Below are 20829 nucleotides of genomic sequence, written 5' to 3'. Positions count from 1 at the left end.
GCTTACTGTATGCTGACTGTTTGATACTTGACACTTGGTTAGGTTTAGGAAAACATCATGGTTTGTCTTAAAATCACTATGTTAATTATGTAACTTAAGTTATAAATGTACCTACATTCACCACCTTAGTAAATTAAAAGAACGCTGTAGACTCAAACAGCAGCCTCGCAGGTGAAAGTCCAGTGCTACTTTGCTTGACTTCCTCCTTTGCTACCTAAACATTTTTCTAAATCCACAAGAAGTCGCTGCCTTACAAGAAACGTAAAAATTGCTCGTAATAATCTGCTTAGACAGTCAACCCATATGGTCATTGCTCTGATGAGGACAGCCTGTCTAAAACATAGGATAATTACCCTTGGTAACAGATGTTTTTTTGTCGGGCTTCAGAGTTTGGTATAATTCAGCATATTAGAACTGCCACAAGTGGTCCTCTCGTAGAGCATCGGAAAATAAATTGCTCTTCAAGGCACCTAAATATTGCTGCCGATCTTGTTATTGTCCCATCTATTTATACTGCTAAGTCCAAATTCTTTAAATGTTCGTTTCACAGATGTGACACTTTCACACAATCTGTACAAGAAACACACAAATGCACACACACACACACACACACACACACAAAGGTGTCCATACACAGCCCCATGTGTTACCTTACTTGCAGTCCAGAGAAACATAATTCCAGCAAACACAAAGGAAATTGTGTAGATTTAAGTTTCACAACTGCATTTGCACATTATCCTCTCCCATCGCACGAATTCACACACATGCAGATGCTAATCATCGTATCGCTCTTATTCTGGTGCGCGGGCGAACAAGTGCATGCGCCACCAATTAAATGTTCCTTTATCAAATCAAAGCAAGAGATTCAACCGATTCACCCAATGAGCTGAATAATTATCTTCTGATCCTTTGAAAAGGTTTGGCTTTCAAAGGGTAATTAGGAGACATTCACTTTATATTCCTCTGCTGGTATAAAGCCAATCAGCTCCCAACCTGGTCATCACCAAGATGCAGTTACAGCAACATGCGAAACGTACAGCTCTCTCTCTGCATGTGCCATTAACCTTTTCAGCATGTCAAAGGGCTGCTTCACTGTGAAACAGCCCAGTGTACATTATGAAGCGTGCAGAGTAGAATCAGCAAATCAAGAGTTTAATGTAGTGGCCATATGACACACACACACAGACAAAAATATATGTCCATACCAATCTACAGTGTGTGGGTGTATGCACAGATACACCATGTGCATACTAGAATAACTGGTACCAGTGTCCCTGGTTGCTATAGGAACATCAGCAGCTCATGACTGATTAGAAATCTCTTTGATGATACTTTCTACTCCTCTATGGGGGTGTCAAGGTTTGTGCATTTGTGTAGATTTGCACCCAATTGACCTATGCAGCCCTTTTGTATTCCTGAGAAACAACAGAGGAAGAGAGTTCACTGAGGGCCACACAGTTATTAACATCATTTGTCATCTCACATTAAGGTGTTTTAATTAAAATATTCACACACCTTTAATGATTCTTACTGTGGTTTGAATGATCTGAAAATCTGGCAAACAGCTGTTGTGTTATCTCTTTAGCAAAAAAAAAGGACCCAAATGCAAGACACAGAGACGGGCAAGTGAAAAAACAAAAGGCAAGCTTTATTAACGTAAGAAAATGTAGGAAACAATAGAGTAATGCAAAAAAAAACAAAAGAAAAACACAGGCTTAAACACAGGGGTGAATTAACAAATGAAACGCCGGTATACACAGCAAAAGGTCAGGAAAAAGACAAAGACAGGAAGTGGAAAGAGTAGTACAGTGTACAGTGTTTATAGCCTAACATTAGCTTTTTACTCCTAGTGATTTAATTTCCTTAATTGCTTCGAAAATCACAAAAGTGACGTTCATCTGTGAATATTGTCTTCGCTTATTTTAGGTGATAATCCAAAATCGATTTTAAAAAACCCGATAGGCAGCTTGTTGAGGGAATCAGGGCGATGCCAACCTCTGGGTTGGCCTACAAAAAGACGTCATCCCTACAGTACACTATGGCGCACCTATTGATTGTTTGTGTTCTCCATTTCTAAACGTTAGCTACTGTTGCTCTCTGTTAGCGGAGAGCGGAGATAATGTGACCTTCACAAAGAAAACCCCTGTCCAGCAGCAGTAGACAACTTACATCTTCCACAGGCAGGCAACAGAAGATCTCATTTTTCACGTCACTTTACAATCCGCTCATGAAAAAGTGATTAATGCATGTTAATTTCTATAAACTGTTACATACAGCCATTTTAATCAAGCGCGAGAGGCCCTCTGTGTGACACTGGAGCATACATATTTGAGCACACAGGCTTTTTATGAGTGCTCCAGTGTCGTATTTCACAAATCTATAAACCTTTATTGAGGATAAGAGATATTCATAGACTAATATTTTATCATGTCCCTGGTACGTAAGGGCCTTTTATCTCCTGTGTTTTTGCAAAGAGGCAACAGAAGGCAAGTGTAGACTCCTGCTGAAACAAAAAGCACCCCTTCTGTTTATCTCCATAAACTAGTAAATGTCAGCTAAGCAAAGATGTGACAAGGATGAATCACTCATCAGAAAATTGGAAGAGGGTGCTCGCGATTAACAAACAATGATAGAGAGAAGAAAATCTTCCCAGGGGAACGTCTTCGACTTAACTCGTGTGCACCGAGAGTACTTTTTGGAAAGCTTTTGAATGCCAAAAAGCAATTTCAAACCACCAACTCTGAATCTCTCGTCTTGTGGAGCATGAGGAGATTCTAGCGGCCTCCACATTGTAACACCACAAACACTTGTCACAATATTTTCTTCTTGTGCATTTGTTCCTGCCTGGTTTGTCTGACTCAACGTTCCTGGGCAGCCAGTCAGTGCCACGGGTGCAGGTGGCCAGCAGCATGGATCCTCGTCTCTCTCCCTCTGTGGCGTCTGTTGCTCTTGTCAACAGAGCTCCAGTGAGTTATTCTCCGCTCGCCACATTGCTATTTCATTGCAAGAGCTACTCTCAGCGCTTTTTGTTATATTTTTTTCTCTATTGCCTTTGCCTTTACCACAATGTATGACTTTTTTTCACCCGACAAACAGAAGACATGAGACATCCAGACCATTCTGTGCTTATATGGTGAAATTTAGTCTGCCCTGTATTCATACACACACACACTTGTAGCTTATGTCTGAATGCGTTGGAGGCATATTCATCGAAGTACACTATTCTTGTGTGACAGCTATTGTTGGCACAGAGGTCATGTATGCTCTCACAGTAAATTATCATTAGCTGACTGCCTGTGAAGATCATGTGAGCCTGGCTGTATGTGTGTGTGTGTGTGTGTGTGTGTGTGTGTGTGTGTTTGAGAGGGTGCTCTAAAACTTTCTGCAGCTGTCTTGACGTTAGCCTACTACTGTATTTGTATCCACGTCCGCCATGTTTCTCTCGTTCCATTCACAGTCGACTTCCTTCACTTTTTAAACGCAGTGAATCTGATGAACAGTTTACGTTATGGTTCTGTCTTCAGTGTAACAGTCTCTCTCTGTGCCCTTCATTTGACACAGAGGTCGCTTCCAGCAGAGAGCCTTGACACACCCTGCATTAGATGCTTTGGTCTTGTGCCAACAGCTACCCTTTGTTCTCAGGTCTGTTGGTCAGCTGCTAGATTGGAAGAAGCAGTGAAGTCATGACACTGTGCTGTATTAGCTTTCTGCTCTCTGCAAAGAAACTGACTGCAGACTGTGTAGGTTATTTACTTAGGTGCTGAGAAAACAAATTACATTTTCACATTTGGTGATTGGTTTTACTTGAATCTAAGGATCATTAGGTTTTGACAACATTTTTAGTACATCACAGATGATCTTAAAGAGAATGGTTTTCTAAAACCTTTGTGGAAAAGTACATTGCAAAAATATGAAATATGATCTTCATGGGACTTTCCTCTGTTCTGAAGGAGGAAACTGCTCTGATTTATCAACCTACCAAAGAGTAAAACTATGAGGATGTGAAGAGATGACAAAGCATGAGGAAGAAAACAAACAAAAAGCATCACATGGTCACAAGGCTTGAAGAGTCTCACTTCTCACTGAAAATCAATAGATGTGACAGCTCACTTTGATACATGCAGACTGAAAGAGATGTACTTCCAAACTCTTCTTATTTTCTCGGGAGCAGTTTGCGTCTATGCACAAAGTAAGTACGGCTTTCTTTTGCATCTAAAACAGCAACGAAAATGACACATTCGTGAGTTTATTTGTCAATCTTTTGATGACTGTGTTGTCACTGAATTGATGTATGGATCGTTTCATTTTCCCAGGAAGTCATGAACTTTGTCACACCTTTGGATGCTTTGAATCAAGCGATACTCAACTCAGTTTGACGCTTGATGGTGACGAGGTCTACTACGCAGACTTTAAAAAGGAGCTTCTGGTTTGGGAAAGCAGACTGCCCACAATCCTGCATACTCCTGGGGCTTATCAATATGCAGTATATTACAGATCTATATGCAAAAGTAATTTACTGAGATGGAAACCAGACAAGTCAGCGAGAGCAAAGCCTAAAGGTGAAAAAACAGTTTTTGTTGTTTTTTTAAATAAAGAAATATTCAAAGCACACTAAATGATGTGTTTTTGTATCCGTCAGAGGCACCAGAAATCATGATCTACCCCAGAGATGAAGTGATAAAAGAGGAGGAGAACACTCTCATCTGCTTCATCAACCATTTCTTCCCTCCTACCATCAACATTAAGTGGACCAAGAATAACCAAGAAGTAACAGTGGAAGATCCTTTCAACAAGTGCTTACCCAATTCTGATGGGACGTTTTATGTTTTCTCCACCCTGAACTTTGTCCCGAAGCAAGGAGACATCTACAGCTGCACTGTGGAACACGAGTCACTGAGGATGCCTCAGACCAAGTTTTGGGGTGAGAACAAAGAAGCTTAATGAGTTGTAGTATTTTAATATTCTCCCTGTCTGATAGAAATGTAGGAATCAATTCTGAAATCATTAAGAGGAGACCTATTATGCATTTTTGATCTTTTCCTTTCCTGAAAGTTAGAAAGGTCAAAGTCCGCACCAACAGAAGCTCCTCTCTCCCACAGAGACACTGCTCCTGAAACACCTCGTCAGTAGTCTCGCCTTTAATTCTGTGACTTTGTGACATCACATCTTCATTATCATGCCTAGCGGCTAGTTTAACATGTAAGAATTGATAAAGCACAGCTGCTCTGTTGTTGTTAGCAGTGCTGGGTTAGGTGAGTGTGAGCTGACCAATCAGAGCAGACTGGGTATTCAGGAGGGGGGCCTTAAAGAGACAGGAGCTAAAACAGAGCGTTTCAGAAAGAGCACTAAAGCATGTAAACCTGTTCTAGTAGTAACATAAAATAAAATTATGAACCTGAAAATGAGCATAACATGTCTCTTTTAAAGATTTTTGTGTTAACTTCAAATAAAAAAAATGTTCTCCTGTCCTCCCCAGATGTTGACACAGATGAGACTAGTAACGCTCCAGCTGTCTTTTGCGGACTTGGCCTGAGTCTTGGACTTCTTGGAGTTTCTGCAGGAGTTTTCTTTTTCGCGAAAGGAAACCAATATCAGAACATCCAGGAGGCCTAGCAGCATATCTAGCATGGTGATCACATCAACCCTGGTTCATTATCTTTGCTATCAAGCAAAAATTCCCAAAATACCTTTAAAAAAACAAAACAAAACAAGGAACATGTATGAATGAAGCTGAATAACTTGTATGTCGTAAATTCACTGAATGTTGTTTCGCTTCTGTGACAAATATTGTAATCAAGGTTTGTCTTTTTCTGTGTGCTGTCACTTTTTAATTGTTTTTTGATACCATTTATAACTCATAATAAAAGCACATGAATGCAACTGAGTCATTGAGCTTTCACTGTAGAAATCTATATAATATGCTTCAATTACCAACTTATATTGAGAATTGCCGACTTCTCTTCCACCACAACTAGCTAATGCAGATTCTCCACACACTTTCTTTCATTTGATGAAAACCATCAGACTTTAAACCTTCTGTATAATATACATAATCCCTAACTTCCATCTTTTAGGTGTCTTTAATATGTTTTTGGAACATCAGACTCTTGGAAAGCAATAAGCAAGCATGGATGTTGGCAGAAGATGAATGTGAACTTGATCATTTCTGACATTAAATAAAGTCTGCGTTGGAATATCTATTAATTGATTTGAACAAGAATCAGGTGCACTGACAATAAAGGGTTTTTAAAGGAGCCAGAGTTTGCTGCAAGACTGTAATGTAAGTTTTAGTGAAAATAAAGGCAAATAACAGTCATTGTTGTCATTGTTATTGAAAAAGTTATAATTTAGGTTTAAACCAGCAGACGTTTTTATTCTCTATGGGTTTTTTTTCCTTATATTTCCTTTGTGTCTTTTCTTTTTCCGCATGTGGTGTTTGTGTGTTTGTTAACTCTATTCTGGATGACACTTGGACAATCCCTGAAACAAGGAACTACTAAAGGAGGAGGGAGTTTCAAATTAGCAAAAGGGCGGGCACATTCTTTCATATTGTTGACATGTCAGTGAACCTGCGTTTATTTCCGAGTATCTGTGAACACCAGAGGAGCTTTGTTCCTGTAGTTCAGGGAACATGCATATTCTCCTATTTTGTTTGATGTTCTCTCTTGTCAGTCCAGGTGAGTTGCTTTACTTTTCTGCTTGAACTCATCGGTGAGGTTTAAGTGATATGTGTTATATTAATTAATTTGATGTTAATTCATTTTTTTCCCTTTTATGACAGCTTTCACAGATGAAGATTATTCACAAACCTCAGCATGTTGTACATTCAAGGGTCCAGGTTTTAAAGATATAGAGTATATCCTTACAGATCGTTTCAACGAGAAGGTAATGAAGGAGTTCAACAGCACAAGAGGGAACTGGACAGGCTTCACAAACTATTCAATTGAAGTGGCAAAAGGTTGGAACTCAGATCCATTTGATGCACTACGGAGAGCATTTGAAAAGAACTTACTGTGCACAGACAACATAGACTACATCCAAGAGTTAGGTAAGAACATCTTTTCTCAAGATTACTTTAAATCAAAAGCATAATCGCTGCTGTGGACATGCAAAGAACAGATATTTGGACTTGTCGAAGCAGGAAAAACACAGGTTGAATTATAAAACATAACTCCCAGTTAACACTATTGTAGCACAGGACAACTGATTCGGAAATGTGCAGTAATTCACAATGTACTAATTTTTGATATGTGATGAAAAAATGTGCTGTGTAGAAACACAAATGCTGTGCTTGTGTTTTTTTCCTTATAGAAAATATGAAACTTCAACTTTTTTTCCAGGTAACCTTACAGCTGTACCCACCGTCAAGCTGAACTCACTGCAGCACCCGTCTGTGCTTGTGTGCAGCGCCTATAACTTCTATCCAAAACAAATACGACTGACGTGGTTGCGTAACGGCCAGGAAGTGACGTCAGCCGTCAGTTTTTCTGAAGCGATGTCTGACGGGGATTGGTACTACCAGATTCACTCCTACCTGGAGCACCAACCGACTACAGGGGAAAAAATTACCTGCATGGTGGAACACCTCACCCTCTCTAAGCCAGCGCTCCATGTCTGGGGTTGGTGTTGCCACTGTGATGCAAACTGTACATAGAATAAGAATATTTCAGATGTATAAATGATCTTTTTCCTCACACTTTCAGACCCCTCCCTTCCTGCAGCAGAACGGATTAAAATAGCTGTGGGACTGTGTGGTCTGATGATTGGTTTTGTCATTGTGAGCTCTGGATTCATCTACTACAAGAGAAAGTCTGCTGCATACTTCACTCAATACCAAGGTGAAGACATAAGACACTTTAAAGTTAATTGATTATAAATGTAATTAAATGTAGTTGTGTTATACATTTGTCACTGCGATAAATAATTGTTCTTTTTCTCGTTTTAACAGGACGAGTGTCGATTCCTGTGGAACAACTTCCTGGAGCCGATTCAACCTAGCAGTCTGAACAACCGCAGTATTGTTGGCACATAACATCCAAGGAGGCCTGAGTGTGACACTGAAGTAATATTGTGGACAGTTGCAAGTTTCGGTTTCTCATCATAGTTATTATTGGGTTATGGTTGGGGCTCCTTTTATGTCACACTGAACTGACTAACCAGTGCACTGGCTTGACTTAAATGCATATTTACACTGAATGCAATTTTGTACTGCTGTGTTTGTGCTCTAGTCATCTTTTGTATCTGCTCTATACAACTGCAAAGGAAGGTTGTCATTGCTGTCAATTCAAACTGTATCCTTGACTGTATCTGTATTCAAAAGGGCCATATTTAATACATCAATGATCAAATTTACACTTGAAGAAAATAAATGACAAAACCATTAAATTGTTTCAACGTGCAATATGTTTTTTTTTTATTTAAAGAAAACATAAAAAAAAGAATTAACTTAAATTGTCAACTTAATGTGAAGAAATAACAGTTTTGATGTTATCACGTTTACAAAAGACACAAGAAGCTTTAGTAGGGACGAGTGCTAACAGAGAGACCCTCTACCACGTCTGGCTGCAAAATAATCTGGCAGCGAGCAGAGTGGAGACCAGAGTGTTTAAGCTGGCGCTAATTCCACCAATGTGCTGCAGGTGTGTGAAAGGTAGCGGCTCTGGCATTTATACGGAAAACCATGTCCAGCTTCTCCACAGCACCTCTGAAACATACGCAAGTGCAAGAAAACCACCAACAGGCCACAACAACAGTCCAAATGTAACATACAGAACAATGAGGAAATAATCAACCTGTCACAGGCCTTGTTGCACAACCAGACATTCTTAGTTGTTGGCATAACACATAGTAGAGTGAAAATGCCACAATAAAGTGAGGATGTTTGGTCATATTATTCCACTGTGTTTATGTGAATTTATTTTGAAAAAAATGAGAAATCGCCTTTTTTTAAATTAACAGGCTTAGATTTTTAAATCTGTCATTAATAGAAAAAGTGCAGAATTTCCCGACACGTGAGCTAATCAAACCTCAGATAATCATCGTCAAGCCAACCGAACAGGCTTCTCTTCTTGCCATCGCTTCCTGATCCACGTTCAGCATTTGCTTTGCCCTTTCTATCAACAGTGGGGAATGCACAGCCTCAGTAGAAGTAGAAGTAGATGGAGAGACTGATATTTCATGCAAGATCAAACCCTGATAACATTTGTGGTCAATCCTCTCTTTTCCTCTTTTCGTGCTCACTCTTTCTCATCTCTCTGTATCTCAGCAGGGCTATAAGAAGTACACTGTGCTCTTTCTCTATCTATGCATAATAAATAAGATGGGTTTCCACAAGCAACCAGAAATTGAAGTTGCACCAAAACACTCCAGAGTGGAAACAGAGGGGACAAAAAGCTTACGTAACATGAAGGCAGGGTTGTTTATCAATATAATATTGAACAAGGCCTGTGAAAGAAAATCACCTGTTTCTTGCTCAAGGCTTCGTTTCTTTGAGAAAGCAGAGGCGAAGAATTGACTGAGAATGTTGTGTGTTTGGAGTAAATCATTCTTAGGTTGCAATCGGCTGCAGTGTCTGCAGTATCAGTACAGCTGTTGTAACGCAGTGTTTGTGTGTGCGTGCCCACACGTGCATGTTATGTGTGTGACACAGATGACTTCAATCGAAAATCCGCAGTTCTGCATTTACTGTAGCGCGCTGTAGCATCCAGCTGTGGGTTTCGCTTCTTTCTTTTTTGTCCACAGGGAGGTTGATTGATCTAACCCTGCTCCTGCTTTTCACTGACTTCAAATTCAACCTTGCAGGAAGGGATATTAAACAGTCTGGGTGGCAAAGTAAAACCCATGTTTCCATTTGTTCTCAGTTAAATTGCTCTGTTAGTAAATATGTGTTTGTGTGTGCACGACACCCGTATGACTTGTATGAGGAAACAGATATGATCCATCAACAGCGTCAACGTCCGACGAAGATCCTTTGGCAGCACTCATTCATTCATTCCAGTTGTGACTTACTTTTACTTATCTCTGCTTGTGTCCCTCTCTGACTGCTCTCTCCTACTAGTTCACAGTGAGCGTCTCTGATCTCATCCTTTTCTCACATCACACAGAAATCGATCCACAGGCTCTACTCCTCAGTTTAACAGTCCCTGCACTTAAAGGTCTCAGTATATCAAGTGAACCAGCATCATGGGGGGTTTCAGCAGTTAAACATCAAACGCCAAAGACACTGATGCTTTTTGAACATCTAAGTTTAGGATAAACAAGCCTTCAGCCGTGCCAGTGGCTCTTTCAGACCGTCCTTAGGCAAAGCGGTGCTTTGAGCTAAATGCTATCATTAGTATGCTAACATGCTCACAATGGGAAGGCTCACATGCTGATGTTTAGCAGGTATAGTATTTAATTCATGCTAACATTAGCTAATTAGCGCTCAACACAAAGCACAGCTGAGACTGACAGGAATGTCATTATTTTTCAGGTATTTAGTCGTAAACCTGATGATGGCGCTATAGAACGAATCATCGTTCCCAACAGTCCCTTCGAGATGGAAAACTGGCCGTTGATTTGCTTGGCAGAGATATGTCAAAATTAAAACATGTTTATATATTGACGTGTTAATTTGTTGTCATTTTCAGCCGTAACTGTAACGTTTTAGGTTTATTCAGGGAAAACGCAGGTCTTCCCTTTCACTTTAAAGAGGGTAGTGTGTATTGGCTGCGGCGGTGGTGGCCGCAGTGGGGTCCACAAAATGATTTTATTATTATTAATCCATGGGACCAGCATGCTAGAAGCATAACAACATAACAGCTTCTCCTCTTGGCAAACTGATCAGCGGGGGGTTCACAACAGGACACACACATGGTTATGGAGTGACACTCCCGTAATGCCACACGTGTTTCGCCGCACCGCTGGATTTGCTCTGAATGTACCTTTAAAAATATACTGTATAGTTAAATATGGAGTTTATTGGAGTGTATTACCTCCGCCAATGAGGTTATGTTTTCACTAGTGTCTGTTTGTTGGTTGGTTGGTTTGTCTGTAGGATTACACAAAAAACTACAGAACAGATTTCTGTAAGACTTGATGGAGGATGGGTCTCGGTCCAGAATAGAGCTTTTGGAGTGGATTTTGATGAAGGGACAGATCCAGAAACTTTTTCTCACTGTCTTTTACAATGCAAGATTTTCAACATTTTGGTTATTTTCACAGGGATGCTATGCATGAGTACAATTTGATGCAGATAAAGGTGACTGCTGGAGGTACAGCATGTGCTTTACTTAGTGCCCTTCTAGTTGTATGTACTGTGTTGATTCATTAGCTTCTTTGGTAATCCAAATCTCCCCAACAGCGACATCTCCAACTGTTAGGTTTGGATGTAAACTCAAGCTGTAATTTTCTCCAACCTAACATTAGTAAAAGTGTTAGTAGTGAAATAGTATTCATTGAAAATCATGAACGTGAACCACATAGTGGCACGAGAGGAAAGGTCAGGAAGTCATTACAATGCATCGTCTTAAAACCACAAATGTCTGCACAACATTTTGTCTAAATCCATGTTGAGATCGTTCACTAAAAGCAAAAAATGACAACCTAACGTTTACCAAAAGGACCCTGGCAATCAATCCAGCTAGCTACTAATATGATGGTGTGACCGATTTACCACCTGACAGATAAATTGCCATCCCTACAGCCATGGCTAAAACTCTGCACAGCTATTATATTCCTTTGACAAAGAGTGTTTCTTACGCTTGAGAGCAAATTCCTCCATTACTGTATATGACACCTGACACTTATGGAAGTATAAAGCAAATCAACAGACATGACATTGCATGTAAACACATACATAGTTCATGATCAAATAATGTCATTTTCTCGCTTTGCAGGCATTTATCATGAAGGCAGCATGATTATATACCGCTGTACCGCTGGACAAGTTGAGGTCTAATGTGTTTTTGCGACATATTATTCAAGGTATTTTAAAAGGTTTTGAAAGAAGGAGTTGTGTGCGATGCTTTCAGTCACTAGAGGATCAGACGAATGTCTGACATAATGATGCTTTCAAAGCTGGCTCATGAAGTTGAGAGGCAACGACAGAGAGGGGAGGAAATGAGAAAAACTAGGAAGTAGAAAGGAGTCACTAATGCAAAGTCAAATAATGTTGGCAGAAAAGGGGCTGGAGGAGAAAGTGGCATGCATAATATAAATGAGAAGAGGAAAAGGAGTAGTTGGGAGGGCAAAGAAGAGAGACAGCTGCCCTCAATCAAATCCTTTTATGTAATGGCTCCACAGTCTGTCAGCTTCCTGAGCGTCTTCTATTGCCTTCTTCATTCCCTCTCATCAGCTCTCCCCCTACCTCAATCCCAGCCCTCTCCCCTCACCCTTGTTCCCTCCTGTTACGTGCATGCATATGAACACTTCACATCAGTCGGCCACCCAGTGCGATGCCAGGCAGGGAGCAGAGATGATGCATAGTGGAGTGATCCGTAGTGAGTGATCTTGACGTTATGCAATCTTTGGTTCAGTGGCCTCGGACACTGCGGAGATGCGTGATGAGAAGAGACGGGTGGCGGGGAAGTGAGCGAGAAAGGGGTGGAGAGGGATGCACAACAGGAGAGCGCCCTCCCCCACCTGCAGCGATCAGGATGAATAAGTTACGCCCCTCCTGGCAGGTGTCTTTAAGGTGACCTCTCCGTCCGTATCAGGGCTGGTGTCATTTCCACTTCAATCCACTCCTAATAGTGCCTCTACGATATGTTTTATTTATTTCCATTACTAAAGTGCAGGTGAATTTCACCCAGTGATGTTCATTTGAGCAATGCAAATTATATTCCATTCCCCTCCACTGAACTGAGGCGAGGCAGAAATCTTATTTCAAAACCTGTTTATATAAAAGTAATATGGACAGATCTATAATACTGTGGCTGTGCATCAACCAAGTGATAGCTACACAGTGTGTGACATGTCAGGAAAGGTATTCGGGTTGTCTAATGCAGGGGTTCTGAGCCATTTTGAGTGGCAGCACCCCAGAAAAGTCAGGTTGGTGTTCACAACATGACCCTATAATAAAGGTTTATATAAACTACAGTATAGAAGGCTAGTGTGTGGTCTACTACGTCCATGTTCTTTTTTCATCCATGCTGCTGGACTCTTTGACTGAGGCTATGAAATTAGGAAAAGCAATTGTCTACTGGTGTTGCGTTACCACAACATGCTTCCCCCGAGCCAGCTGCCGATGTGACCAACACTGCTGTGGCACGTGAACCTATCAAACCATTACAGGGAGTTAACACCCTCCTTCAAATTGTGCTGAATCGGCTTGAAATGGAGCAGTTGTAGTCAGTCATACGGTGTGTTCTCAACAGCGTTTCTGCTGAAACAGCAGTGTGTGATGTGCGTGTTGTAGTTCAGTCCTTGTGAAAAAATTGTCGGAGCTGGAGACTGAAGGATTTTTTGCAACGTGAGGTAACCTCATGAGAAATACTGTTAGGATAGGGAAAAGGACTGAGCGTAGACTAGTAGTAGAGTCTGAGTCTCCTATTTCAGGTTTTTATGGCTGGCTGAGCCATCAGCTCTGATGATCTATCCAATAAAAGCGGTCTATGATTTGATTTCATTGCGCTGATATTGTCTATTTCTTACCACTCTTATAAATTGCCAGAGAGCTTTCAATATAATTTCAGCCGTGACATTTTCTGCGTCTTCTGTCTGTGTTTCCTATAACACAGATTGCCTCTCTTTAAGATCTGTCATATCTGGTGCACACACCGCTCCGTCTCTTATCACTCCTTTTTTAACATCACCGGCTCTACCCTTTCTTTCACTTCGCCCGCCGCAAAGTCAACCAAACTCTGAGTGTTCACATATTCCTTTTATGGCGGAGATCCTGTGGGTCATCAACACCCCTGACACAGCTCAGCCCTGCAGCACAGTGTAATTTATATCAGTGTATGAGCTCCTGCACCTCTGTGCCCACCACCAGGCCTCCTAGTTGTATTTTTAATGGGGTTCTGTGATCTGTATGTTTGATATTTAGCTGTTCTCTGTTTACCATGATGCTGGTGGGTTTCATTAAGTCTGTGAGATGAAAAAGTAGATGGAAGTTGCTCTCTCAGAATGCCTGAAGGCACAATGCAGCGTCGCTGTATGTGTGTGTTTTTTTTCTTCATCTGATGGAAGATTTTGAGTCTGCTTCTTGCAACCGTATTTATAGACATGCATGCTGTCTTTAGATCCATATGCAATATATCAACGGATGTCCTCACCCAGTATGAGATTAGGTGATTATAATCAACATGTTTTTAGGCAAGTCTTGCCACTCAGCAGCCATCTTGGCAACGCCCCTGGGCAGTTGTTTCGGGGCTAACATTACCAGGCCCCTATCTAAATGTATGGGGAGAAAGCCATTACTTCACTGTCAATGGTTACCGGGACATAAAAACAGCATGTATAAAATCACCGGTCAAATCTGATATCTGATCTGAGCTCACACGTGTCCTTAACGACTCTGTAAGGACACACCCACGGAGAGATTAAAAGCCTGCTAACTCCCCTACAGTTAGTTCGAACTGAAGAGGTGAAACGTCTTCGAGAGACTGAAAAAAGTCCAGCTGCCTACGATACAGCAGCATTAGAAGAAAACAAGATGTGATCGCTGAGTGTAAACGACAGAGCTCAAATTGTGAATGTTTTTTGAAAGATTTGTCTGCTGCTACAGTGTAATTCATTCTTTAATTGGATGTATTTGCAGGCCAAGGTTTGGTGGCATATGGTTTAACGAATTAAGCTCCGTCTTTGCCAGCGTATATGAATGTCCCTGAAAACGTTATTTTGGCCACAGTTTGTGTGCATCTGCTGTGAGAGGCTGGGTGTTTATATCTGTGTTCGCCCTCTAATGTTGAAATATTTCATCCACCATATGGGTAGATGAGATATAACAATATGGATGCATTTCACAAACATATAACAAAGTATGGTAAGAAATAACCATCAAATCACTGCTAAGTAGTATAAATAACCACGTAATGATCGCCAAATGAACTGAGACAATGATTGCGACAATAATGTGATATTTTATTGATCCTCGTTGTGTGTTAAGTGTGGTCCGCCAACGCAGATACACACACAAACAGATCTCTCTCCCTCTCTGTCATTCACACACTCACAGTCCTGAAATGCACATAAACACGGGAGCCATTTATCTCAACAGGAGCACAGTCATTTAGTCCAGAATACAGAGCGCTCACAGCAGTAATTACTCTGTCTGAGGCAGAATTTTAATTACATGTTCGCATTTGCCCAGTATTGTCTTATATGTGTGTGTGTGTGTGTGTGTGTGTGTGTGGCTCTGTCAGGATTCTTATCTTACACTCACACTAACACACTCCTTGGCTGCAGCACAATGACCACAGCTCGTTGCCACCTGCTGTTGTGTGAGAACAGAGAGCCAGAAAGGCAGAAAGAGACACAGAGTTTGATCACAAAGGCTTAAGGCTCTCATCTTAAAATTGTATTTTACATTTTATATGTATATTAAGTTGTGGTGACTCGCATGTTTCTGTAAAGTACTTTGTCGTTATTGTTGTCAGTGTTGTTTCGGGGGATTTTTTGTGCATTTCTTGGGGAAATCGCACTCAAACTATGAAGATGAGGATGTGAGTGATTAATTCGTATTTGTGGGGGACTACATTTTAATGTAATTGCTGCCATTGCCTTGTTGAACTGATGTTGTGACATTTGTATTATGTGTATCTGCTTGTAAAACCAAACGTTGTTATCATTTTAGGAATTGCACAGTTATTCACTTAATGCGTGTAGTGGAGTGGAGTGGAGTGGAGTTATGCTTCTCCAGGCTTCAGGGGGCTTGTTTGAATAATTTAATTATAATACATGTTTGTACTCTTCGTTACCTCAGACATCAATTCCTTTGTGAGCTTTTGTTACCTATGCTGCCTTCCAAATTGTATGATTTTCACTCGCAGTAAGTGCTGCAGCCGCCCATTGTTGCGTGCTGGGATATACTACTCCGTCGATGCAGCTCCTGTCAATGAGCTGTCATCTATCTGCGCCCTCTCAGCAACTCAGTCGATTTGACGTATCTAAGGCTCGTGGGTCAGAATAGCCAAGAAAGCATAATGAAGTGTACGTTAGTATGAGTATTGGAACACAACCATACAGAATTACTAAGTTGCGCGCTATCAGCTCCTTCCCTGCTCTCTTGATTCCTCCACTCATTACCCCACCTGTGTTTCTCCGCCTTTCTCCACCTGCACTTCATCCCCTCATTAGTTGAGTTTGTATTGAAGCCCAGTCTTTGTTGAGTTATTTGTTGTGTCTCCCTCGTCCTGCTCTTGTGTCTGCCTGTTCCTCGTATTGCCGTACTTGACTCAACTTCACCAATTCATCTTCTTGCCTGCCGTCTCCTGCATTTGGGTCCACCTTAACGCAATTAATATAACTGTCCATCCAATAGTAGAATACACTGTATTCTGTACGTATGTAAAAGGAATATAAGGAAACAAGAGGAACAGAAACAGCTGCCTATCTGACACCTCTAAAGCCCCCAGATGAAATGTTATATCTCCTTTGTTTAATCCATACAGAAACTACAGTATTAAAATGTCACTTCGCCATTTGACAGTGTTATCTGCTGGACTAAATCTTTGCTTGGAGCTGTAATGGCGAATTGTCGTTTTTGAATAGGATGAGATTTAATAGATAGCTCTAACCTGTTTCCAGTGTTTGAGGCTGTTGCTTCCTATTTGACAGATACGAGAGTGGTATCAATCCTCGCATCGAATTTCTTCGCCCGAAAGCAAATGAGCGCATTTCCCAAAATGTCCAATTATTATTTTAGATTTCTATTGTTTTTTTCTTTTTTTAAAAAACCTGAAATAGGCTACTGTCCTCCACCTCCACCTGCAGCTTTTAGTGCATAATAATACTGTAGCATTTGTGATGTGAAAACAGTAAGGAAGGAAGTAAAGAGAGCAAACTCAAGGTGTTTTTTAGGTGTCATTATTTTTCTTGGGTCAGCTCGCCCTGCCAGTCTCCCCATTCAAAGCGGTCTTTTAGCTCTCAAAGCCCTGTGATAACTGGCACTAAGAGTAGCTTCATGTGTAATGATGCTCCGCCATTAGTCATTTTCAAGTTATCTGCTCACAATGCGCTGAGTTGTATAAAGAGGACGAAGCGGAGGAAAAAACTACCCCTGTGCTTGTGATACAGCATCTTTTCTCCTTCCCGCTAAATGCCTTGTTTGTCCTTAGAGAGAAAGAGAGATAATAAGAGATTATTCATGGCCGCTTTAATTTGAGCAAAGGCCACTTTTCCCTCCGAATCATTAGAGCAAAGATTTCAATAAAAACAGCCTCTCATTCATCATCTCTGAGGCAGACATCAGACAGGAATACAATGGCAGGCAGGCAGGCAGAACATCACAACAGCTGGCATGTTTACACAATATGTCTGAACTCTGAATGAGCCGAGGGAAACGGGCAAGATGGTGCTTAATGCTAATACATTAATGTTTCCAGCCATCAGTGTGATCAGAGTGGCTCTCAGGGGTCCTCTCGAGTGGGTACTCTGCTGCCTCGATGCTTTTCATCTCGCATGGAGATTTATGTATGCTCTTCATCTTTGTTTTGCCCAAACAGGAATCTCTGGAAATGTAATTATTGATCCCTCTTTTAGCTGTCTGGATGTCATGTTCTCCCCCACTCTCAATCTCTCTCATCATCTCTGTTCCCCTGATGACACATTTCATACAGACCCTCTGAAATATTCATCAAAATAATACTGTGATGTTTTGGCTCATCACAAGGAGTGTATGAGATAATGTCAACTCATCACAGCAGTTACTTCACCTTGAAAAATACATAATTCACTTTTGCAAACAGTGACAACAATGTGTTTAGTATTTTTTCCTTGTATGTCTCCTTACATACATATTATATATTGGCGCAGTTTTACACAGATGATACTGATTATGCTGTCATTGAACCCAACATGACCCATCTGTAGGCCTAGAGCAGTTTTTCTAATTGTTTAAATCTGCATTAATACATTTTTTTGGCCCCTTGGGTGCACAACAAGCTGTAAACACAACATTAACATATAGAGTGCTGCACAAACAAGTCCTAAAATCCAGAAATGAGTTAACATTTATATACTTCTAGTTCCCTCCTCACCAAGTCAGTGGTTTTTCAGCATCAGCCAGTGATGTTTTCATCATGTCTCTATGTGTGTCTGAGTGTGATCACGGCAAAATTTGATCTCGGAGACATCGTTTGTTGTGTGAACTACCACAAAAATCAGTCTTGAGTTCTTCGGCTGGTTGTGATATGTCTGACTGTCTGTGGAGGGATTTTTTGTCAGCGTTGACATAGTATGATAATGTACTGGGCAATAATATAGTAATGAGCCTGAATTATGAATCCTAAAAGTCCCTAAAACCTGCAGCCAACTTTAAAAGGCATGGCATCATGGCTGTGTTATACTGTGCAAAAGAAAGTTGGCTAGAGGAGCGTTATCCCCCTCTTCTAGCCATGATTGTAGTGTTTCCTTAGAGGTGTAGGACTTATATATTACTCTGAAAAGACAGTCAACAGTGACAAATGTGACAGGAGCAAAAAACACCAGGAAACTGTTTGGAGTTCAGAGGGTTTAAACAAAGTTGCCAGATGTGTCTGAAATAACACCAGTGAGACTGGTAAAGCTGAGAGCCATAACACCAAAACATTGTGTCGAATGATGTTGAAATGTGTTGCAAAGAAGAGGAGAACTTCTATATAGTATGAGTGACACCTTTCACATTCAGGTAATTAATTGATTCACCAGTTATACAGAATCACTGATGAGATGAAGCCGCTTTTCAAAAATATTATTTTGTCCCACTTCCTGTCCTGTCTACTACAAATCATTCATTCTGCCCGTGTGCTTTGTATGCCTGTCAGGTGTGTTTGTGTGCAGCTTGAATACAGGTTCCTCATCTATTGTGCCTACACTGTGAGTGGAAAAAGTATGCCAGACTCCAACAGCTGTTCAGTCAGAAACACACCGCTGTCCACATTCAGGCTGGGAATACTCTACCTCAGCCTCTTGGTCTCCTGTCATGGTGGGCAGATGGAGAAATTTAACATTGCAATAGAAGAACTTACACCCTGAGCTTGTTTACTGGTCCGCACTAGTCGCTATCACATTTCTGTTCTCCCCATTCCTTGCTTTTTGTGAGTCACAAGTCAAGTTCCTAGGAAGTCCTCGTCCATTTTTTCCGTTAGCTTAACACAGCTATCCTTGGTTGGAGCTCTGTTTGTGTGTGTGGCAGTTGAGTCCTACATGAACTCTTGGCATTCCAGCGGAGCGGCATAAGTCACCGTCGGGGCCGGATCGATTTCCTCAGGCCCGGAAATAGGCCTACAAGCAGTCGGAAATCTCTGTCCTCCCTCCAGCGCTTGCCGTTTTCCGAATGTATGGAAAATAGTTTCCAAGTGACGCCCTAGTCCAGCCTGTCAGGGCCACCAAAAGTGACATTGTCATTGGGCCAAGTGGGTCAGTCAGTGACAGTTAGTGAAAGATGTGCGTGCTGACTGATGTGTCACAAGGGGCCGTGGGATGGGCTCACTCAACTGGCTACTGGTGCTGCTGTTACTATTGTTGTGCTGCCTGGTCGTGACCTTATATGAGGTCTTTGTCACTATGCTGCAGACAGCTCCTAATCCCACAGCCTCCCAGGTGTCATGCAGCGAGAGTGGTAATCCTGGTATTTTCCTCTCTGTGTTTATTTTTATGGCTGCTGTTGAGTCAACAGCAAGCGTGTAACTGTACCCTAACAATGTTAAAATGTCTACCCCCAAATGTCACCCTTGTTTGGAAAAGGACAATTGATCTAATACCAGGATCTTTTGCGTGTTTGTTTGTCTCCTGTCTTTCAGTACCGGATTGGCCAGCTGTATATGATCAGTAAACACAGTCATGAGCAGAGTGAACGTGGGGAAGGGGTGGAGGTGGTCCAGAACGAGCCGTATGAGGACCCCGAGCACGGATCAGGCCAGTTCACAGAGAAACGAATCTACCTCAACAAGTGAGTGCCTTGTTACATATGTTCAGTTTAATGAAGTAGATAAAAACGTAATAAGTAATGGAACTATTTTAATTAGTTTATCAAAGTAAAGTTACTTATATTTTATCCCTTTGTGATTGATGTTTCACAGAAAACACTGCTCCCTAAACGCCTCATCAGTGGTCCTGCCTTTAATTCTGTGACTTTGTGACATCACACTACGTCACCATGTCTCACATTTGCATAATTAAAACCTAGCAGCAAGTTTGGCTTATAATTATAATAATATTATAATATAATATTATTGGACCTCCTGCTGTGTTGCGGTGCTGGCTCGGGCGTGTGTGAGCTGACCAATCAGAGGAGAATGGGTATTTAGGAGGGGGAGCTTAAAGAGACAGGAGCCAAAACAGAGCGTGGGGGAAGAGTATGAGAAAACTAATGTGTTTTTTGAGCACTAAAGCATTTAAACCCGTTCTAATAGTAATGCAAAATAAAGCTATGAACCTGAAATGAGCATAATATGTCTCCTTTAATAAAACGTAATTATGTAGCATGCTATAGTTACATGAAAGTGGTTACTTCCCAACACTGATTATTTACATTAGGTATAAATGTGTGTTTTGTATAATTCTCCAATCCCAAAAGGAGAAAACTGTCTGTTTATTGGCCAGCTTCAAAGAAACATCAAAGCTGAAGACTGTATTTTATTCTCATATTTCATCTCACTCTAATAATCCTCAGCAGTCTGCTGTCACGAGTCACTGCCCATCAGGCTG

At 41.1% G+C, this 20829-nt stretch overlaps 3 protein-coding genes across 4 annotated transcripts in view; all 3 read left to right on the top strand.

Moving 5' to 3' along the window:
• LOC311268082 (cytoplasmic phosphatidylinositol transfer protein 1-like) overlaps positions 1-20829 on the top strand; it is a 47718-nt gene that overhangs the window by 10786 nt on the left and 16103 nt on the right. For both annotated transcript variants that reach the window (XM_084371456.1, XM_084371455.1), the window contains exon 2: positions 19923-20071. In XM_084371456.1, coding sequence (XP_084227582.1) covers positions 19963-20071 — 109 coding nt within the window. In that variant the 5' untranslated portion in view covers positions 19923-19962. The remainder of the gene's footprint in view (positions 1-19922; positions 20072-20829) is intronic.
• Positions 4036-6261, top strand: LOC311268085 (H-2 class II histocompatibility antigen, A-Q alpha chain-like). The gene is made up of 4 exons (XM_084371460.1): positions 4036-4189; positions 4314-4559; positions 4640-4921; positions 5477-6261. The coding sequence occupies exons 1-4, from the start codon at positions 4135-4137 to the stop codon at positions 5611-5613; spliced, it is 720 nt and encodes a 239-aa protein (XP_084227586.1). The 5' UTR covers positions 4036-4134; the 3' UTR covers positions 5614-6261.
• LOC311268084 (rano class II histocompatibility antigen, A beta chain-like) lies at positions 6598-8385 on the top strand. The gene is made up of 5 exons (XM_084371459.1): positions 6598-6677; positions 6782-7048; positions 7341-7619; positions 7704-7838; positions 7949-8385. The coding sequence occupies exons 1-5, from the start codon at positions 6632-6634 to the stop codon at positions 7996-7998; spliced, it is 777 nt and encodes a 258-aa protein (XP_084227585.1). The 5' UTR covers positions 6598-6631; the 3' UTR covers positions 7999-8385.

This window comes from Pagrus pagrus (genome assembly GCF_965226575.1).
Source record: "Pagrus pagrus genome assembly, chromosome: 13".
In the NCBI taxonomy this organism is placed as follows: domain Eukaryota; kingdom Metazoa; phylum Chordata; class Actinopteri; order Spariformes; family Sparidae; genus Pagrus; species Pagrus pagrus.
The sequence above is the reverse complement of the archived record's forward strand: the minus strand, read 5'-3'. Positions and strand labels throughout refer to the sequence as shown.

Coding starts and splice junctions, on each gene's coding strand:
- LOC311268085 (XM_084371460.1), top strand. CDS start 4,135: ATGTACTTCCAAACTCTTCTTATTTTCTCGGGAGCAGTTTGCGTCTAT. Junction 4,190..4,313: donor AGTTTGCGTCTATGCACAAA/GTAAGTACGGCT, acceptor TCATTTTCCCAG/GAAGTCATGAACTTTGTCAC. Junction 4,922..5,476: donor GCCTCAGACCAAGTTTTGGG/GTGAGAACAAAG, acceptor TGTCCTCCCCAG/ATGTTGACACAGATGAGACT.
- LOC311268084 (XM_084371459.1), top strand. CDS start 6,632: ATGCATATTCTCCTATTTTGTTTGATGTTCTCTCTTGTCAGTCCAG. Junction 6,678..6,781: donor GTTCTCTCTTGTCAGTCCAG/GTGAGTTGCTTT, acceptor CTTTTATGACAG/CTTTCACAGATGAAGATTAT. Junction 7,839..7,948: donor ATACTTCACTCAATACCAAG/GTGAAGACATAA, acceptor TCGTTTTAACAG/GACGAGTGTCGATTCCTGTG.